At 39.8% G+C, this 22,452-nt stretch overlaps 1 protein-coding gene across 2 annotated transcripts in view; it reads left to right on the plus strand.

Annotated features, from left to right (window-relative positions):
• Fbxl4 (F-box and leucine rich repeat protein 4) overlaps nt 1-18,719 on the plus strand; it is a 63,982-nt gene extending 45,263 nt beyond the window's left edge. Inside the window, exons 7-9 of one of the 2 annotated variants that reach the window (XM_051160691.1) lie at nt 7,019-7,090; nt 11,297-11,609; nt 18,189-18,718. In XM_051160691.1, the coding sequence (XP_051016648.1) occupies nt 7,019-7,090; nt 11,297-11,609; nt 18,189-18,352 (549 nt within the window). In that variant the 3' untranslated portion in view covers nt 18,353-18,718. Of the gene's footprint in view, nt 1-7,018; nt 7,091-11,296; nt 11,610-18,188 lie in introns of both variants that reach the window. The other variant, XM_051160700.1, reaches the window with a different exon arrangement.
• The last annotated feature ends 3,733 nt before the right edge of the window (nt 18,720-22,452 follow it).

Genomic DNA, 22,452 nt, shown 5'->3' on the forward strand with positions numbered 1-22,452 from the left:
GCAGATAGCTTATAGGAATTCTATCAAAAAATTTAAATATTTACTGAGTTTTGTACTCAAAGATAAAAAAGTTCAGGGAAATTCACGTGTATGTGCTTTTTTAAAACTGAGTGATGGTGATCATAGGATTCCTTCAAATATATCTGCATGTAAAATTATAAATCTTCATTTGCTGAATATACTTTAATAAAAATCTAAATTTATTACTAGGAGACTTTGCCCTGAAATGCTTGGAATATGTTATTATCATTGAGATGACACGTGTTTGTGATCACAGGGTATGATTAGTCCATATTTTAGGCAGTCTCTGTCTGTAACACATAAACTTATTAATACCCCTTTATCAGTATGAGTTCCAGGAATCATGGTTTACAGTAGAAAATACTGATTTGAATCCTGTCTTCCAATATTGAATCTGTAATTTGAGGTTACATTTTTTTTATTACAGATAAGTAATAATTTTTAACACTAAGCTAAAACAAAGGGGGAATGCCAAGTAGTTACAACAATTATAAGCCTGTATTACCATACAAAAGGAAACTAAATGCACTGAGTACATTGGTTGTGAAATGTGCATGATATTCTTAGGTAACTCTACTAAGCCATAAATCTAGATTTTCTGAATGTAATATAAGGATAAATGTCATCATTTTATGTGTTTGTGCATAGCACTTTAAAAGTCTAGAGAATGAGAAGTGATAAAGCTTATAGGTGGCATTTCTTAAAAAACTATCAGTGAAGATTTAAATTTATGCCTTCTTTTCCCTGTTAATAAATTTCCTTGTAACAGAAACCTTCTTAACCAACACAAGTATCTTGCCAAGTCCTCAAGGCTGTGTGAGAGTTTACAAGCCAAGGTCATGAGTTCTCTGGCCTGCTTCTGTTAAACACTCCAAAAAATGGCTCCCAACACTTGGTAGAATTTTTGGGGTCACTTATATATTCTATCACATCATCTGCAAAGCAATGGTTTGACTTTTTTCTTTCCGATTTGTATTCCCTTATTCTCCTTCAGTTGTATTATTGCTTTGGCTAGGACTTAGAGTTTTATACTGAAGAGATACAGAGAGAGTAGACAGCCTTGTCCCTGATTTCAGTGGAATTGATCTAAGTTTCTCCTCATTTAGTTCTTCTTAGCACTGCTTTCATTGTGTCCCATAAGTTTGGGTATGTTGTGCCTTCAGTTTCATTGAATTCTAGGAAATTTTTAATTTCTCTTTTTATTTTGTCCCTTACCCAGATGTCACTGAGTAGGGAGTTGTTCAGTATCTATGAGTTTGTAGGCTTTCTGTTGTTTCTTTTGTTGTTGAGTTCTAGCTTTAATCCATGGTGATCAGATAAGATGCAAGGGATTATTTCGATTTTCTTGTATCTGTTGAGGTTTGCTTTGTAAGCAAGTATATGGTCAATTTTGGAGAAGGTTCCATGTGTTTGGGTGAAATGTTCTGTAGATATCTGTTAGGTCCATTTGTTTTCTGATTTCTATCAGTTTACTTGTTTCTCCATTTAGTTTCTGTCTTGATGATCTGTCTACTGTGGAGAGAAGGGTGTTGAAGTCTCCAACTATTACTGTGTAGGGTTCAATGTGTGATTTAAGCTTTAGTAACATTTCTTTTGTGAATATGGGGCTCCTGCATTTGGGGCATATGTGTTCAGAATCCAGACATCATCGGCGTATTTTTCCTTTGATGAGGATGAAATGATCTTCCCCATCTCTTTTGATTAGTTTTGATTGAAAGTCTAGTTTACTGGATACTAGAATGACTACTCTAGCTTGCTTCTTGAGTTTATTTGTTTGGAATACAGTTTTCCAACACTTTACTCTGAGGCAATGTCTATCTTTATTGCTGAGGTGTGTTTCTTGTATGCAGCAGAATGACGGATCCTTTTTGTTTGTTCTTTTTTTTTTTGTTTTTTGTTTATTATTAATTTATTCTTGTTACATCTCAATGGTTATCCCATCCCTTGTGTCCATTCTTCCCTCCCCTTTTGCCCTTATTCCCTCCTCTATGACTGTTCCTGAGGGGGATTACCTCCCCCTGTATATGCTCATAAGGTATCAAGTCTCTTCTCAGTAACCTGCTGTCCTTCCTCTGAGTGCCACCAGGTCTCCCCCTCCAGGGGACATGGTCAAATGTGAGACACCAGAGTATGTGAGAAAGTCATATCCCTCTCTCCACTCAAGTGTGGAGACTGTTCTGACCATTGGCTAGATCTGGGTAGGGATTTAAAGTTTACCGCCTGTATTGTCCTTGGCTGGTGCCTTAGTTTGAGCAGGACCCCTGGGCCCAAATCTGCCTATGCTAATGTTCTATTGTAGGTTTCTAGGACCCTCTGGATCCTTCTACTTTGCCATTCTCCCATGCTTCTCTCATCTAGAGTCCCAATAGGATGTCCTCCCCTCTGTCCCAGTTTCCTGGTAAGTGAAGGCTTTTGTGGGACATGCTCCTTGGGCTAATATGCAGATATAAGTGAGTATATACCATTTAAGTCTTTCTGCTTCTGGGTTAACTCGTTCATTATGATAATTTCCAGCTCAATCCATTTATCCACAAATTTCAGGAATTCCTTGTTTTCATGTGTGGTTTTATTTGGTTACAGTTTAGGGGGCGGTTTTTAGTTGATTGGTTGGTTGATTGGTTTGGGTTTGTTTGTGTGTTTGTTTGCTTGATGTGGTTTTATTTTGTTTTCTTGGTTTGGGGAGCTTAGTTTTGGGTTTCGTTTGTTTCTGAGAAAGAGGGAGGTGATCTGGAAGGACTTAGGGGAGGGGAAGAATATTCTCAAAATATATTTAAACTTAAAAATTGTTTTATATAATAGAAAATATAATTTAAAAGGAGGGGAGTTTGTTCAGGGAAAGAATGCATCAAGATGTTTTCTAGATTGCACTCTTTTTCAGAAATTAGCTGGGCAGGATGAAGAGATGTCACGTGGCTAAGAGCATTTACCACTCTAGCAGAGGGCATGGGATATGATGGCTCACAGCTCTCTGTAAATCCAGTTTCAGGAGATCCATTGGCTCCACAAACATCAGGCACACTTGTAGTATAAATATTTATATACAAGTAAATACTCATACACATAAAATAAAAATAAATAATAAGTTGTTTTTAAATGAGTTGGGAAGATGTGTTGTTAGGCTTGTTCCCTAAAGTTACTGCTTCTTTATGGAACATCACCACTAAACAACAGGTGGGAAGATGTAAGAGTGAGAGATTGTGAGGATGACTGTGAAGCAGCATCTTCTGGTGATGCATGACCTCTGTATTCATGCACTCATAGTGAAGACAGTTCCTGCACAGAACCTGTACAAGAGCGAGAAAACAGTTAATCAGTACAGATGGGGAAAGGACTCAAAAGTTGGACTCCTAGCTGAGATGCTGTTAGCAACTAATGGCTACTGTGAGAAGGCCAGCTTTCTTTGAAAATTTGCCCTTGGTAGGTGGCCCATGTCCCAGTGGATGGCCTGGACACATGCAAATCATATAGGCAGCTAATATGCTTTAATGGATTAAAAGAGATAACCTAAAGTTAGGAACGGGGATGAGGTGGAGGGGACTGAGAGAAGTAGGAAGGGAGAATGGGGTGAGTGTGACGGAGATATACTGTGTACCGATATTAAATCTCCGTAGAATAAAACATACATTTAAAAAAATTTATAGTCTTTAAAGTAGATGCCAAGTTATAGATAAGTCCTCTCTAAGGCACAGCCCAGACAAGTTAAAAATGGTTTTCCTTACTCTTCTTTTTAATTAGGAGCACTGGTTCACCAGGGAGTTTATCTCAGACTATTCCAAGAGAACATTACTGTCCCAGCCTGAGTTGGGGTACTCACATCTGAGTGATGGTGGATTTCCAGCCTGTTGAATGAGAGTCTTAGAGAAAGGAAGAATTTGCACCTGTGCAAAGGACCTTGCATATTCCATGTATTATGTTCAGAACTGAACAAAGCATCCTGCTGGCTCTGCAGGGTCCCCAGGCCTCCTACAGACTGGAACCACTACACCTTTATTAGAAGTCCTGGTCCTAGAAAGGAGCTGTCCAAGAGACACTAAGAAATAAAGAGTAGGGGGTGGGAGTGAGGTTCCGAGAAGCAAATGAAAATACTTACTACAAACAAACTCGAGCTGGGTGTGGTGGTGTGCAGTCCCAGCACTCAGGAGGCAGAGACAGTCAGATCTCTTTGAGGGCAGTCAGGTTAGCAAGTTCCAGAGTAGCCAGTGCTACACAGTAGAATCCTGTCTCAAACAAAACCTAGATATTAACAGAATATAAACAACAAAAACATGTACTTGTACAAAGGAACAGATTTGAAGTTGAGGAGATAAATGATACATTTTGGAATTTTAAGTCAATAAGTGGTGTAAATTCCAAATTGGATACAACGAATAAACTGCTGAATTAACACAGTTGAGTTCGTTCATTTATTGACACTATAGCAGTTAGGCACTGCTATAACTTTATTTGTTTTTAATCCTCAAAGGGTACTCTGTTCATTTCATACATGTTATACTCACGCTATCAATCACTGTATTATTTATCTCATTATATATCAGTTATTCCAAAACAACCTACATTTATCAACTCATACAGTTCTATGACCAGGAAATCTGGAGTGTTCTTGGTGTTAGTTTTGGCTCTGTGGAAACCCAAAGAAGGCCTCAAGGGAGATTGCAGCCTGGCTGTCAGCTGGGGTTCTGTGCATCTTAAAGCTGACTGTGACTATCTCACTCCCTGGAAACTGGCAGAACTCTTTTTCAGACCTTGGCTGTCTCCTTTACTTGGTGGAAGTGTCAGCTCTTTTGTTCTGTTCAGGTTTTAAACTGATTAGATGACATGTTAGGGAGGGCAGTCTGCTTTATTCAGTCCACCGATTTAAATGTTAATCTTGTCTAGAAACTGCCTGGTAGAGATACTTAGTGTAATATTTGATCAAATATCGAACACTGTGGCTCAGTCATATCCAGTCATCAGTCATGTCTACTGCACAGTGTATGCTAAAAGTCAGTTCCTCTAAAGAGAGGAAGTTAGCTCCGTGCCTGGAAGGTGGGGAATCTGTGATAACATGTGAGCATATTTTTAAAATCACTGCAAATTCTATTATTTGGTAGAGTCTAGTGTTCGTTGAGCAGAAGTTCCAGAAGAAAGAAAGCAGAGGTGTCAGAGAAGTAATATTGGGAGTGAAAATTATTATAGATAGTACAAGCTTGTTAAAATGACACAGCACATTGATGAAGGCAAATGTGACATCATCGCACTCCGTTAGTTGGGTGATATGGTGAAATAATTCAGAGACCCTTAAAGTTAACTGGTTTCCATATGGCCTGTCTAGTGTTTACATTCTACAAATTATATAGGATTGTCTTACAAATATTATGTTATGTTAGAAATAAGGCAAAAAAAACAAGATAAACTTTTGCTTATCTTTAAAAAATATTCAACAGGTAGACTGAGGTCTAGTATATTCTAATGCCTTTTGTAATTAGTATTTTATTTTTGCCTTAAGTGTAGGAGGTATTTCATCACCACACTCCTATTGAGAATTATCTGGGGTTTAGTCAAGCCTTCACCCCTCCTTGACTGATCTTTTTTACTTTCTGAATACATGTAAGATTTAAAAATTTGTGGGCTGGGTGTGACGGCACACACCTTTAATCCTAGCACTCAAGAGGCAAGGAGGCAGAGGCTAGCCTGGTCTACAAAGGACAACCAAGGCTACACAGAGAAACCCTCTCTGGAAAAAAACAAAAAAGCAAAAACAAAACCAAATTGTTAATAGCTGAAATTTGTTACAAAAACAATTTAGTGTAAATGTTACAAAGTTTGTCATTCACATTTGAGTGCTTTTGTTCAATAAAAGAGAAACTAAAAAGTCTGTTTCCTCTTTTTCTTTTCTTTTTCATTTTCTTTTTTTTTTTTTTTAATAGTTTTTCATGGTAGACATGTGAGGAGATAAATTGGCACCTTAAATTTATTTTTAGGGCTGGCAATATGGCTCAGTGGCTAAGAGCACTCAATGCACAAGTATGAGGACTTAAGCTCAAACCTCTGTACCTAAGTAAAAACCAGAGCCTGGCTGCATACTCTGCGGTAGGGAAAGGAGAAGGCAGGCAGCTCCCAGGGGCACTGTGGGCAGCCAGTCTAGCTGAAATCCTGAGCTGCAATTCAGTGACAAACCCTGTCTCAAAGAATATGGTGGAGAACAGGGACAGAGGGAGGAAGTAGACATCGTTTTCTGGCCTCAGCATGTACATATGTGGGCACATGTGCTCACAACACAGACACAGACACAGACACACACACACACACACACACACATACACACACAATTGGAACTATATTTTAGTTATTGTGACTATACAGCATGCTGGCATACCTTTGGATGTTTAATGGTCAGACATTTTCATTGCAGAGGATAGATGGGATTAAATGGCAGAAACATGACTAGAAAGTGCATGTTAGATACATTTCCATCAGCATCTGCTACTGACAGGTGCTCAATGGTTGTTGGTATCTTTGTCAGCAAAGAGGATCCTTTGACATTAAAGTCACCAGCTCAGTCCTGATTTGGGGTGACTCTATTGGCAGTTCCATCAGACTGCAGCTGATCAGTGAATGTCAGAGCTGCTGCTGCTCTTCAGAAGTGTCACCAGCCCCCTGTGGAGTTCCCCCCTCCTCGCTCTCTATCTCTCTCTCCCATTGCTCTTAATCAGACTCCAAATGCTTACCTGAGAAGTAAACTGATAGGCCATGGGGAATATAGATGTCTTTAGCCTATGTAAAACCGTACTAAGTGATGACTTACGTGGAGACTGCTAATGATTACCTTGAAACCAAGCCAGTCAATGGTGGGAGCACCTGGGGACTCATTAAATGGCATTTGTGGACTCTGTAACCTAGGTTTTCAGCTGTGTTTCAGGAAAAGCAGTGACAGCCTTTAATGTCTAATTGACCCCTTCTCTTTGTTTCACATTCATTCCCTTTCTGCCTTTGCCTCTGATGTGGTCCCTGATGGCAGCAAACGGCACTGCTGAGCATTTTGAACTTCTGTGCAGAGCTTCAGCACCTCAGCTTGGGCAGCTGTGTGATGGTAAGCACTTGAAAATTCTTCACACTCAGTGGCTTGGTCTTTGTTCCCAAGGGTGAGATTTGCCTGACCCAGCCCACCACATGCATACCTGCCTACTTTTTACCCCACATACAAATGTGTTTTTTTCTTCTTATAGAGAGTATGTCTTTGAAGCACTTACCTTTACCACAAAAACATGGGAGTATAGTGTGGTGGAAGGCGCACTGTCTCAGACTGCTTACCTGTCTGGATGCTTTAGAGGAAGTGTTGGGCAATTATCACACTCAGATGTCAGTGGTTCAGAGAGATTTTTCACAAAAGTTCAGTTTCAGACCCAAGATTAATTCTTAGAAATATGATAGATGATAGGTGCCTTGTTACTGTGGGGCTTTTTAAAACTCCTTCATCAAGCAAAATAAAAGCACTGATGTCCTGTGTTAAGACTCAGATGTATTTTGTCTGTTCTTTTTAAAATAGTCTGAAATCCAGATGCCTGATTCTTAGATTAAAAAACTTCTCAAGGCCATTACAGTTTAATTTATATATATATATATATATATATATATATATATATATATATATAACTGATATATATATATCAGTTAAAGGCCATTACAGTTTTAAAAAATATGTATCAGTTAAAATGTTGAAATATGTGTGTGCACACCTACGCATACAGTCAAAGTAGATGTAAGAGATTTCCAAATCTGTCCAGCTTGCAACTGTTAGTAGTAAGCCCTAAGTAAGTATACAGTCAGATAAACCTGGTACCCTAGGCTTGGATCCTAACTGGACATCTTTGTAGTTTAGCAGTTACATCAAGCATGCAAAAGTTTGACACTATAGCCTAGACAAACCTCTTGTGGGGATGTAAGTAAAGGTAATTTCACATCTCATGTTCTGTAAACCCAGTGCCTAGGTCCGATAAAGTACAAGTGTAGACCCAAACAGTCCTGGTTTCCTGGGACAATCTTGGGAACCCACTGCATTCTCCTACTTCAAGTCAAATCCTTCCCTTTGTAAGTTACTGCATAGTCTTATTTGGATCCTAGTAGCTCTTCTAGAGGAGCCCACTGGCCCTGGATGACTGTTTCTATGACTACAGACCAGCTGCTTGGCTCTTTACATATTGTTAGCCTGCCCCACTAAGATTGATAAGGCTCTAATTTTACTCAAAATACTCTATTCTGTTTGTTATTCCAGGCCCTCTCTTAAATTGGAGCATCATTCTCTGGAAAAGCAGGCCTCTGGCCATAGCTTCAATTGAACGTGTGTGTGTGTGTGTGTGTGTGTGTGTGTGTGTGTGTGTGTGTGTGTGTGTGTGTGTGTAAATATTTATGGCTAAAATTACATGTATTTTAATTCAGTGTTTCCCAAAATTGATCTGCGGAAAATTAGCCCTGAAGAATATTCAATTATAAAAGAATGTGCATGTGAGAGTAGAGCTGGGGATTCCTAATCAAAATTAGGAAGTAGCACTGGTGTGTTCTCCCTTTGGGGTATTACTGCACTGTTATTCCCTACAAAGAAATGGTTTGCTGATGCTTAACCCTTGCTTCCCAACCTTCCACAATACCAAACTCACTTTCCTATAAGTATAAACCTATGACACTGATTACACCTTTTAACACAGGGTGGGGAGTGGAGCTGTCTGTAAAGAGGCTATTTTTAATATGAAGTGTGTGGTTAGCAGTGAGATGCTGCTACACTGGTCTATCTTGCTGTCATGCCTAGGTCCTCTTCTAGTTGCTCGTACTCTCTGGAACCTCGGATTTTTTTCCCTCTAATTGATGAAGAGACTGAAACAATTATTTTGAATAGATGAGTGGTTCTTCAATTTAAATTTTTAGGGGCTTGTTTTGTTTTTAGAGCACAAGTCTACTTTTGTTTACTTATTTTCTAATAGTTTATATTACCAAGGAATACAGTACCACATGAACTCATGTCCAGCAGTCTTGGCAGGGAGGTTGTTTCAGAATTTGGCAGCAACTGTGCCCACTTCCAGATTACTCTGGTTTTGCTTGGTTTACCGCTGTGCTTTTCTGCTCTTTTTGCTTGATATACATAAGCACACCTCTTTCCCAAGGAGAGCTCAGCTCCGCCTCAAGCACAAGCAGCATCAGCTCTAAGAAGAGTTGTATGCCACCTTTCCCTTTGGAATTGTGCTTCAACCAAAGCCCCAGCCTTGTAGAAGCCATATTCCCAGCACATATCCAGAGGCTCTGGGACACCCTCTATATTCTGTCAACTTAAAGTGTTATTATCTATTGTAGTAGAAAACAGTGGTCATGTAGGTAATAAAGCCCTATAATAATCTGAAGCTTGCTTCAATAACTCATTTCAGTCTTTCATCTTTCAAATATTTTATCAAGTTTATAAGCAAGCATGCTGACGGAAATTAAGTAAAACCTACCAATGTAAACTGTTACTGCAAGATTATTTCTCTTACCTGAAAATGGAGTGTAGAGGTAAACAATCCAGGCTGATTTTTCAGCTTGACTCCTCATTCCTCTGAGAGGTCAAGACTCTTCTCTTAAAGAGTGTACATTCACACCTTTGACCTCAAGGTTAGGACCGGAACTCTGGCCATCTCCTTCCCATGTCAAACTGTAGGGAAGGGGCAAAGGCACAGTACTGTCCTTTAAGGAATCTTTCTAGAAGTATAATGCCTCCTCAGATTTACTTCCTACTATCCAGAACTTACTCATATGACACACTTTATAGCATGGGGAGCTAAGGAATATAGTCTGGATTCTGAGTAGTTGTGGGAGCAAGCAAAACTGAGAGTAAAAGCAAAAACTTCAATGAGTGGGGTTCTGACTTCACTTTCCAGCCAGTCAGTCCCGGGAAGAGGGCCAGATGTGTAGGAAGGGAACATATGTGATGCCCTGAGTACTCTATACTCATAACTAGCTTCTGCTGCTGTGATGTGCACTCTGGTGGCTGATGGCCAGTTGGAAATATACTAGTTTCAATATTTGTATTATTTAAATACCAAATTTTGAAGACAGTACCAAAAGACATAAAACATTGTGATATCTTAATGTTGATAACATGTTGAAATAGTAGTGTTATAGTACAGAAAATATATTATTGAAGTTAATTTTGTTTTTGTTTTTTGTTTGTTTGTTTGTTTTTTGCTATTTAAAGAGTAACTAAAACCAGTCCATGTGTTCTTTGCATTTTTTTTTTTTTTTGGTGTTTCTTGAAGTAATTTAAAGTTTCCTGGAACCTGCTTACACTTCCTTAGGTTTCCTGTTAACTGTTTGCCCCTAGTGAAGTTAGCTGTCTTGCTAGGTCCTTGGTTCCTAGATGCTTATCCTCTATCAGGAAGTAAGTACTGGAGATTTTAGTCCCTGACAGTGGTTAACATATTAGAGTTTAAAGTCCTTTTTTATTATATGTTTAGTATGCAAATACTTACTTAACCTCAAACTACTGTCCTAATTAGTACTTTCAGCATTTCCACACAGCTTTAGAGACTACCCAAGTACACACTTTTGTCAGGGAAAGAAAAAAAATACCTAGCTAAATACATTAATCATATATAAGGTAGAAGAACCTAGGCCCTGTCAACAGGTAGCACTGGTAATGTTAAAAATGGTAAGCACAAAAGGATAACACACAGTCTTCAGCTTGTTCATGAGAGACTGAGCAGTGCTTTGTATTTTAATTCTTTAATATTCTATCCAGTTCTGTTAAATGGATTTTATGTGACTTTTTTTTTTTTTGCTTTGTATATGTGAGTGTGCACTTATGTGAAGATGTGCATGCACATACATGTGTAGACCAGAGGGTCATGGTTAACCAAAGATTAATGTGAGCATCTTCATCAATAGTGCTTCACTTTATTTTTTGAGACGGCATCTCTCACTGAACCTAGAATTCACCTACCAAGCCTCAGTTACCAGCGTGTTTCTTCTTTCTCCAATGCTGGAATTACAGTAGTATCCTGCCACACCTAGGTTTTACATTGGCTCCAGGGATCACACTTGAGTCCTCATGTTCACATGACAAGCAGTTTATCTAATGAGTCATCTGCTTAGCTCAATACTCTTGCTTTTTATGAAACACTGGGAGATGTTGGATGGATAAGCAAATGTGTATTAACAAGGAAACGGGTGTGTTTAATATCTGAAAGCAATAATAAGAGATGATTTAAAATGTCCTAAACAGTTTATATTTCTGCATGTGACATGTGAGAGATTGGAATTTTCTGATTTCCAGATTGAAGACTATGATGTGATAGCCAGCATGATAGGAGCCAAGTGTAAAAGCCTCCGGACTTTGGACCTGTGGAGATGCAAGAATATTACGGAAAATGGGATAGCAGAGTTGGCTTCTGGGTGTGCTCTCCTCGAGGAACTTGACCTTGGCTGGTGCCCCAGCCTTCAGAGCAGTACTGGGTGCTTTGCCAGGCTGGCACGTCAGCTCCCAAATTTGCAGAAACTCTTTCTTACAGCTAACAGGTCTGTGTGTGACACAGACATAGAAGAACTAGCATCAAATTGTACCAGATTACAGCAACTGGACATATTAGGTAAGGGTAAGATATATAAATATTTTAAACTTGCATACAAAAGGATGGTTTTAACGGAATTTTCATGCTTATATGTCATTTTACTTTATTCTTACTTCTTCCTTTCTCCCCAAAGTCCTTGTATTACACCATAGCTACTACCTTCCCCCAGACAGTACCTGCTTTTATTTCATGTCAAATGTATTGCGTTATTCTCCACACACCCCCTTCTGTGCTCCCTTAATGTCTCTTCTAACGCCTATCACAGGCTTCTTTCTGCTATCTTATGAACTCCTACTTAAACATGTACACATATGTATGAATGTAAGTCAAGAGTACATATATGAGAAAGAACCTGTGGTATTTGTCTATTATAATCTGGCTTATTTTACTTAGCATATTTCTTTAGAGGCATCCATTTTCATACAAATGTGATGATTTCATTTTTCTTCATAGCTGCGTAAAATTACATTGCATATACTTACCAGAATATCTTCCTGCCTTGGTCCATTGCTGGACACCTAGGCCAGTTCCTGTCACTGCTGTGAATAAGGCAGAATAATCATGGAGAAGATGGTTTGAGTCCCTCAGGTATATACATAGGGGTAGTGTAGCTGGGTCATATGGCAGTTCTAATTTAGTTTCTTGAGGAGGCTCAGTGGCTGTACCAGTTTACATTCTCAGGGAAAGAGCATAAGGGTTCCTCTTTCCTCATATCCACATCCACATTGGCTGATTCATGTGTTGTCATTTGTTTTCTTAATGATAGCTCTTCTTTGGAAGTGAGGATGGGGTTAGATAGAAGCTCAAAGCAGTTGCCATCTGCATTTCCTTGGTGGTTAAAGATTCTGAACCCTTTTCTCAGATGTTTAGTGGATAATTCTTCTTTCGAGACTATCTGCTTAATGCATTAGCCCACTGATTAGATGGCTTCCTCTTTTGGTGCTTTTTGTGTATTTCTGTATACGGGTTCTAAGCTCCTTTCCAATGCACAGTTGGAAAAGATTTCCCCTATTTTGTTTTCTTTGTTTTTGTATTTTTCTCCATATTAATTTTTATTATCATTATAATTTATTCAGATTACATCCCAGTTGTTATCCTCTCACTTGTATCTTCCCCTTCCCACCCTCCCTCCCTCATTTGCTCTATTCCCCTCCCCTAGACCTCTGTAGGAAGGGGCCCTCTTCCTTTCAGGTCCCATCTAGATAGCCTGCTTCCCCTTCCTCTATGTGACTACTGGGCTCCCTAGTAGTTGAGTGGGAAGTGATCATATTGGGGGTACCAGAGTTCATGACAGAGGCAGTCCCCACTCTCCTCACAACCATGGAGAATGAGCTGTCCATTGGCTAGATCTGAACAGGGGGTCTAGATTTACTGCATGCATTGTCCTTGGTTGGTAAAACACTTTGTGCAGGCCCCCCTGGGTCCAGATCCACCAGCCTTGATGGTCTCCTTATGGGGCTCCTAAGCCTTCTGGGTCCTTCCATCCCCTGATTCTTTCATACCACTCTCACGGGGAGTCCAGCAGCGTGTCCCAGCATATATCCTGATTCTTTGCTGAGTGGAGACTCTCAGAGGACATCTATTTTGAGCTAATATCCACCTATAAATGAGTATATACCATGGGTGTCTTTCTGGGTCTGGGTTACCTCATTCAGGATGATCATTTCTAGCTCCATCCATTTGCCTGCAAATTTCAAGATTTCCCTTTTTTTAAATAGCGGAGTAGTATTCCATTGTGTAAATGTAACACAGTTTCTTTATCCATTCTTCATTTGAGGGACATATAGGTTATTCCAATTCTGGCTATTATGAATAAGGCTACTATTCTAGTCTACTTTCATTTTCTTCAGATACACAGCTAGTCTTCCCAGAACCATTTATTGAATAGGGTTCTTTCTAATGTATATTTTTGGTATCTGTTGCAAAAAATTATGTGGATTTATTTAATAGGTATTCTACCCCAATGGTTGGTGTCCTGCTTGCTTTGTGTTGCTGTGATTAAAAACTATGACCAGAAACAACTTGGGAGGAAAGGTTTATTTCATGTTATAACTCTTAGTTTACAGTCCATTACTGAGGGAAGTCAGGACAGTAACTCAAGCAGCAACCTGCAGGCCTAAACCGGAGCAGAGACTATTGAGAAATACTGCACACTCACCCTTTCTTGTGGTTTTCTTTAAAACCCAGATCATCTTCCCAGAGGTACCAGAACCCACAGTGAACTAGGCCTATCCACATCAGTCATTTTTTAATACAGAAAAAATGTCTCCATAGATTTGCCTCCACGTCAGTCTGACTGAGGCAATCCCTCAATTGACATTTCTGCCTTCCACATTTGTCTATGTTTGTGTCAAGTTGACAAAACCCAACAAGCACAGTGTGTGTGTTTTGTACTAGTACCATGCCAATTTGCTACTGTGGTTCTGTAATGTAGTTTGAAACTAGGTATTATATCCAAAACATTGCTCTTTTCCTCAGGATTGGCTTTCTTTCCCCTTTGGTTTTTTAAAATTCTATATAAACTTCAGGATATTGTTTCTATTTATTTAAAGAATGTGACTGGAATTTGGGTGGAAATCGCTTTATGTTGTATTTTTGTAATATTTAGCACCTATGATCTGAAATACAATTGTGTATTCTGCTACTTTGCAGAAAGTGTTTATCAGATATAGCTAATGGAATTCTTGTGGAATCATTTGGGTCTTTTAAGTATAGGACCATGTCTGCTGTAAAAAAGGTTATTTTGACTTCTTTCCTATTTTTATCCCCTTTTTTGTCTAGCTAATACTTCAGATCCTTTAGTAGCTAAGCTATGCTATATTGAATAAAGGTAGTGAGAGTGCACACCTTTGTTTCATTTCTGGTTTTGAAGAAATTCTTTTGAGTTTTTCCTCATGTACTATATTTTCGGCCTTAGGTTTGTTGTATATAGCCTTTATTATGGTGATATTCTGTTTTTAGTTTCTTTAGGACTTTGATCATGAAGGGATATTGAACTTTATCAAAGACCTATTTTATGTTTATTGTGGTGATCGTGTTATTTTCTTTTCCTTTAGTCTATTTGTGTTTCAAATTTGTTGATTTGCATAATTGGAACTAGCCTTGAATTCCTGAGATGAAACCACCTGAGACATGGTGTATAATTTTAAAAATACGTTCTTTAATATAATTTGGAAGAATTTGGGGTTGTATGTAAGGATGGATTTGTTTTGGAGGTATATGTTCTTACATGTAGAAACCAGAAGCTATTATTAAGTAGCTTCCCCAAGCACTCTCTGTCTTACCTTTTGAGACAGGATGTCTACACCTGGAGCTCAATTGGTTTGGCTAAGCTGACTGGCCATTGAGCTCTAGGGCTTTACCTATCTCCACCCCAAAACTCTACTACCATCACTTCCCCTGTTTCCTCAATCCACCTCCATCACTGGTGTTGGAGTGACAGATGGGTACTGTTATGCCAGGCTTTGTGTGGTTGTGGGAGGCCCCTTTCTGGGAGGACTTTTTGCTTATTAATATTTCAATCTTCTTGTTATATATCTAAATTGCTTATATATTCTTGATTTAAATTTTTTATTTAATTTTAATTATTTATTCATATTACATCTCAATGGTTATCCCCTCCCTTGTATCCTCCCATTCCTCCCTCCCTTCCATTTTCCCCTTACTCCCCTCCCCTATGACTGTGACTGAGGGGACCTCCTCCCCCTCTATATGCTCATAGGGTATCAAGTCTCTTCTTGTTAGCCTGCTGTCTTTCCTCTGAGTGCCACCAGGTCTCCTCATTTAGGGGAGAGTGGGGTTTGACTTTCACACGTACTCTGGTGCCTCTTGATTTAATTTTGATACATCATGTATGTCTAGGAATTTGTCAGTTTCTTCTGGATCTTCCTTTTCTTAAAGATTTCCTAAGCATTCTCTAGTGTTCTTGGTTTTCACTGGAATCTACTTCAACTTCCATTTTCATTGTTGATTCTAAGTATTGCTATTTTAGTTTCCACTAATTTCTATCTTGATCTCTACTATTCTTGCTACCTAGTACTTTTGAGTGTATCTACTAAGGTATCAGTGTATCAATACATTATTTGCTTAAGGGATCTGTTTTAATGTGAAATATGGGATATTTAAACTTTCCTCTTAGAACTACTTGATCTGTTTTTCAAGGTCCTGGTATTTTGTGATTTAAATTTCATTTGATGATAGAAAATATAAAAATTGTTTTCCTTAATTTATTCAGTGACTTTATTTATCACCCAAAAGTCCCCAAGAATTTGTATAGTTTCTCTTGCTGTTGATTCTAGTTTTATTCCACTGTGATGAAGTGGGGAATTATTTCAATCCTATATATTTAATACTTTCTTTGTGGCCTAGTATGTGACTACCTCTAGATGGTTCCATGGGCTCATGAGAAGACTGTATTCTATTGCTTCTAGTTGGAAGAGTCTGTAGGTACTTAATAAATTAAATTGATCTGTTAAAAGTCAGAAATTTTGTTGAGGCTTAATTTGGCCTAACTAAAGATGAGAGGACATGACATTAGAGGAAAGTGATTTTCCTTTGTTAGTAGGTGTCAGTTGCAAATATCTTTAGCTTAGAGGTAGGAGCTTCCCTCTCAGTGCTGGACCCCATTTGCCTTGAATCTGCGGAGGTTTTGTGTGTGTGTGTGTGTGTGTGTGTGTGTGTGTGTGTGTGTGTGTGTGTTGCCACAGTCTGTCCCCTTCCTGTCTTACATGTTCCTCCTACCCCTGTTCCCTGCACACATCAGTGTGTATTTGCAAAGATATATGCTTCCCTCTGGTTATGCCTTTTCTTTTCTCATAAAAGCCATCCCTGCTTCTCTGGGCACACAGCCAAACATAACAGTGCCAGCCCAGCTTTCTGTGTCCTTGGGAATTGGGAATTGGGAATTGGTATTTATGGACAGTGAAGGCTTTGCCAAATCCCAATTCCTGGGAGAATCTGGGGCAGGTTTAACTTGGAGCCAGGTGCAAACAGGTGGCAGGAAATTCCTTATAATTACAGCACTGGACACCATGAGAGTAATGACCTGGGGAAAGGAGTTGCACAGAATGAGCTTTGTGTTGTCTTGGTCTGGAGTGTAGATTACTATAGAGCACTTCCTTAGTGTACACAAGGCTCCAGGTTTTATCTCTACACTACAGAAACAAATTTACCCAAGTCAACATGCCTCTGTTGGTAGATGTACATGTATGTTATGATAGTGATTGTTTCCCCCAGAAAATTGTAATTAAACCAGGGTATATTTTATAAAATACCATCAAAGTATGATTTTATTGAAAAGCTGCTTTATAAGAGTACCTCTTAGAGGTATGTAATATTTGTCATTTATTAAGTGCCTATCATATATTAGATGCTTTTCATAACTTACTAAATTTAGCTTCCAATTGGATATCCTATAATCACTCCAAATTGAACACAGGCAGAAATCACTTTTTATCCTTTATCTGTCTTCCAGCCACCCACTGTAAGATAGTGAGTTGTAATGGGCATATAGGTAGATAGTGGGTGAATAGGTGGAAGAATAGGTGGGTGGATGAATGGCAGGTGGGTGGATGAATGGCAGGTGGGTGGATGAATGGCAGGTGGGTGGATGAATGGGAGGTGGGTGGATGAATGAGCAGGTGGGTGGATGAATGGGAGGTGGGTGGATGAATGACAGGTGGGTGGATGAATGGCAGGTGGGTGGATGAATGGGAGGTGGGTGGATGAATGGGAGGTGGGTGGATGAATGGGAGGTGGGTGGATGAATGGGAGGTGGGTGGATGAATGGCAGGTGGGTGGATGAATGGCAGGTGGGTGGATGAATGGCAGGTGGGTGGATGAATGGGCAGGTGGGTGGATGAATGGGCAGGTGGGTGGATGAATGGGCAGGTGGGTGGATGAATGGCAGGTGGGTGGATGAATGGCAGGTGGGTGGATGAATGGGAGGTGGGTGGATGAATGGGAGGTGGGTGGGTGAATGGGCAGGTGGGTGGATGAACTGTAGACGATGGACAACAGGTAGAATCCACTATATATTCTGAAGTAGAAAAAAAACTAATAAGTGAAGAAATGAAAGAAAAAAAAAGATAGTGAGTTGGGTTGTGTTGTTTATCTTATGTCGGGTGAGTAGCTTCCTAAGCCAGATGGGTCACACTTTCCATTCCCAGACCTAAAACAGATGCTCAAGACTGTTAGGATAGTTGCTAAGTTGGAATTGGAGGGTGAATTATCAGGATGGCTGCCTAATGGGCACTACATGGGTTGCCCATGAGTTAAATAAGGTAAGTAAGATGAGATGGGAATTGCCTTTTGCACTGGGGTGATGAAGTACTAAGTGAGGGGACAATCAGAAGATGTGAAAGTAGCAATGGAAGTGATAGACAGAAGAGAATTGACAAGGTTCCGATGCTCATTGTCAAATTGTCTGAGAATATTCAGTTTTTCTTTTGTTAAGCAAAACCATTTAATATATAAAGAATTTTGTCTTAAAATGCTTTGTTTTAAAAGTTTGTTTACTTTACATACACTTAAAATGATTTAAATAAAGGAACTCGTTATTAGGTTGTTTTTATAGATTTTTTTTTTTTTTTTAAACAGGAACAAGAATGGTGAGCCCAGCGTCCTTGAGAAAACTCCTGGAATCCTGCAAAGATCTTTCACTACTTGATGTGTCCTTCTGTTCCCAGATTGATAACAGGGCCGTAATAGAACTCAATGCCAGCTTTCCAAAAGTATTCATAAAAAAGAGCTTTACTCAGTGAACTACCTGTCCTGTCATTAAAATCATGCTTTGAGGGTTTATTTGGGGGATGGCTTTGTTTAGTTTAGTTTTTATAATAGTAAGAATTAAGACATTTGTAGAATTTAAAGGAAAATGTAAAATTACCCATTAAATCATGTAAAAATGTAAAGAATATTCTTTAAAATATCACAGGGACTTTTCCTTAGGAATGTGTGAATCACGAGTGTTATTCCCATTATGTTCATCAGTGGTATGCTTTAATCCATAATTGTATGTTAAAGGAATAATATGGAAATATTGTAATTTATTTTAAGAGAATACATTGAACAATAAAATAGTCATAATATTTATGAAAAAATAAAGTTGGTTTTGCACATCTTTCTTTGTAAGGAATCTTTATTAAGCCATATAAGCTGGCAAGTTCTTTTGTTTGGTGTATACAAAATTGGGAGAGCCAGTTGAGAGTGCAGACACTGAGAATATAGTTCAGATTCACAGTGCTTACCTAGCACTAACACACCAAATAAGCAAGTGAAAAATCAATTGTAGAGACTTGTTTTGCCCAAGACTATTATTTTTAGTGTAATCTGGGTTTTGTTGTCATTGTTTAGTTATTTATTTGAGACAAGGCTTTGTATGTACCCAGGCTAGCCTTGAATCCAACATCATCAGGCTACTTAAACTCCCAAAGGAGATTTTTTAAGCTTACATATTAATTGTTCTGCTGGAAAGTTATTAGTTTTCGCACTTCTGTCTTCATTTTTCTTTGACTGCTGGCTATGTGAAAGCACAGGCATATTCAAGTACCAGAGTTAAACTACCAGCTCAAGTAGTTTTCCAACTCCTGAGGAGATGCCTGACATACTCGCCATGCAGGCTTCAGGCCTCTCAGTTGTGTGTATAACAATGTATGTGTGGGTTTCATTTATATTTTTTTCTGGCTCAAAACTTAAGTAATTAGAATTCAGCTGCAGTTCAGGGTCAGGAGGAGGAGAGGGAAAATTTGCTACATAATGAATTGATTGAATTCTCCTCTTTAGAAAGTAGACAGAAATGCTTTGTGGCATTCGGGGGCTCTATTAACCCTGTAGTAGAACAGAGTTTTTCTATCCAACACAGAAATATGATATTCTAACATCGATGGTCCTTGCAGTAATCCTGTAGGTCTGTGTTGTTTGATTATCTGCTTAATTGCATTTTCATTTAAAATGCTGTTTCTGTGTTTTCACTGCCTGCTTCTCAGTTGCTCATGAGTTGAATGAGGCCAGACACTATGTTGGACATGTGGATGTAGAAAATTCTCATACTTGCAGGAAGCTTTTTGCATAGCAATAATTGGAAATTTCTCATAGCATAAATTCATTTACAAAAAAACACATTAGCAGATAGTATCTCCAGGCAATTTTTAAGATACTCTCACTAGTACATACATTATTTTTTGCTCAAAGGTGTTAGTAAATTCATACATGAGCAAATGGCAGGCATTCACCATATGTTTATTTAACAAGGAATGTGTATATTTTGAGTTGTCACATTTTAAAAGTGTGAATATCATACATTACTACTACACTGTTTTTTCTATTTAGACTATAAAGAATGTAATAGTAAACTTAAAGCAAAATATTATCACAATCTCTACATTGAAAAGAGAGATATGAGAATGATCATCCTGTTTGAGCTGCAGTGTGCTCTGCCTGGTCTTCTGTTTGATGAAAGTAAGGAATGGTGGGGAAAGGCTTGATTAACTTCTACTTTCATGCACCGGGACTTCATTTTCTCATACATCTCTGCATGGATGTAAACATTTCTAGTGTTTTTTCCAATGAGGATTGATTACAAACTTTTATCTTGAACTAGAAGATTACCTTCACTAAATACTTACTTACCTTGTGCCAGTGACTGTACCAAGTTTGCATTTGCTAACTCACTTCATCCTTACTCTAGCCCAATCAAGTTGATGCCATCACTTACCTATATCTACAAGTGCGAAAACTGCAGCAGAGCAACTTTGATGAGTTCTGGTGACAAAGCCATCACGAAAACCCCAATCATACACTTGATACCCTATGAGCATATACAGGGGGAGGAGGTCCCCCTCAGTCACAGTCATAGGGGAGGGGAGTAAGGGGAAAATGGAGGGAGGGAGGAATGGAAGGATACAAGGGATGGGATAACAATTTAGATGTAATATGAATAAATTAATAAAATATATTTTTAAAAAGGGAAAAAAGAGCAGAGAACCTACAGAAGAAAAAAAAGAAAGAAAAGAAAACCCTGATTATTTAATCTGTGCTTTTTTTGTCAGTGATCCACATGGCTTCTGTCCTAGAACCGAGGCCTGGGAACCTGTTGAAGGGCTACACAGTGACTGGGAGGCTTTGATAGCTAAGAAGCAAAATTGAAAAATTTTTGCCACCAGGCTCTACTAATGACAGCTTAAATACATTATGGGGAGATTTCACTTAACTGAGATTCAGAGTGTCCTAACATCCAATTTAATTACAGGGACTAAGGATGGTAGTTCAGTGGTAAAGAACTTGCCTGACGTGCGAGTTCTGATGTTCAGTCCCCAGCACACATACACCACCTAGACACACACAAACTCCGTAAGAGTTCATCTCCTGACACTGGTCTATAATAAGAATTTGCATATATAATATGCCTATTTTTGCAAATAGAGGTTGCCAAATATTTACACAGTTAAGTGAGAAAAAAAAACGTTTTTATGAAGCGCATTCATTACCTGGAATGAAGGCACTGATGAATTCTGGTTAGTTTTTGTTTTTCCCTCTTATATTTCTTTGAGACTAATCACTTCCAGCTGAAGGGGGGCGGGGTAGAAGTCTCTATCGCACACTTAATCAGATTTTCAAATTGGAAGTTGCCTTTGCGCTTGTATTAAGGCGCCTAACATGTTGATCAAACTACTTTAAACTACATTAAACTGCTTGATGTGAGAGTACCGTTGATAGTACATGAAGCTCCAGAGACCATTAGATGTCTAAGTATGTACCACATATAATACCCTATGGTTTTTTTGGTCAAATTCATTACAAAACACTATCAGGTCTGTAGCAAAGGCTAAAATTTAAAAAAAAAAAAAAAAAAAAAAAAAAAAAAAAAAAAAAGCGGTTTCGAGGATCCAAGATGGCGGCGAGCAGTGTGGACCGCGTTTGGAGGCTCCAGTGAACAATTCAGGGAATTGCACAGATTTCTGAGCCAGGAACACCGAGGTCCGAACATCACGGCAGCGGGAGTGCTCCGCGGTTCGGAGGGACCAGGGTGCGGAGGGCCTGCGTGCCCCTGCACACGGGAGGAGCGTGGTTTTTCTCTGATCGGAGCGGCAGCGGTAGAGGCGGCAGCACCAGCGGCACCAGCAGCGGCGGCTGAGGTTTGCAGCTCATAGCCTTCCGGTGGAGGCGATTGGTGTGGTGGCTGGTGGGAATTGCTGCGGGAGAGGGGACTCGGGGCAGGATTTGGGTCGCGTGGAGCCTTTGGACCCAGATTGGACTCGGCGGACAGTTCGGCCCCGGAGTCCCGGGTGTTGGCCCGGCCCAGCGGACAGTTCTGCCTGAGGCACTAACTCAGCGTGGCCGTAGCTCCCCTGCTGTGGCGCAGGCGTAGTTGAGCACGCTGCTCCACTCTAGGCACTACCTCAGCTCAGCGGCAGCTCCCCTGCGGTGGCACAGTCCGGGCGGAGCACTTGGTTTCACCACAGGCACTAACTCAGAGCAGCCGCAGTTCTCCTGCTGTGGCGCAGGCTTGGTGACGTGCTCGGTTCCATCCTAGGCACCACCTCAGCTCAGCGGCAGCTCCCCTGCGGTGACACAGTCTGGGCGGAGCACTTGGTTTCACCACAGGCGCTAACTCAGAGCAGCCGCAGTTCTCCTGCTGTGGCGCAGGCTTGGTGACGTGCTCGGTTCCATCCTAGGCACCACCTCAGCTCAGCGGCAGCTCCCCTGTGGGGACACAGTCCGGGTGGAGCACTTGTTCCACTACTGGCGCTAACTCAGAGCAGCCGCAGTTCTCCTGCTGTGGCACAGGCTGGACAGAGCTCTCGGTTCCACCAGCTCTAAGACTCTGGTTGGACACAGTGTACAGTTTGAATCCAGAATTCCT

The sequence above is a fragment of the Acomys russatus genome, chromosome 2 (genome assembly GCF_903995435.1).
Source record: "Acomys russatus chromosome 2, mAcoRus1.1, whole genome shotgun sequence".
NCBI classification, from domain to species: domain Eukaryota; kingdom Metazoa; phylum Chordata; class Mammalia; order Rodentia; family Muridae; genus Acomys; species Acomys russatus.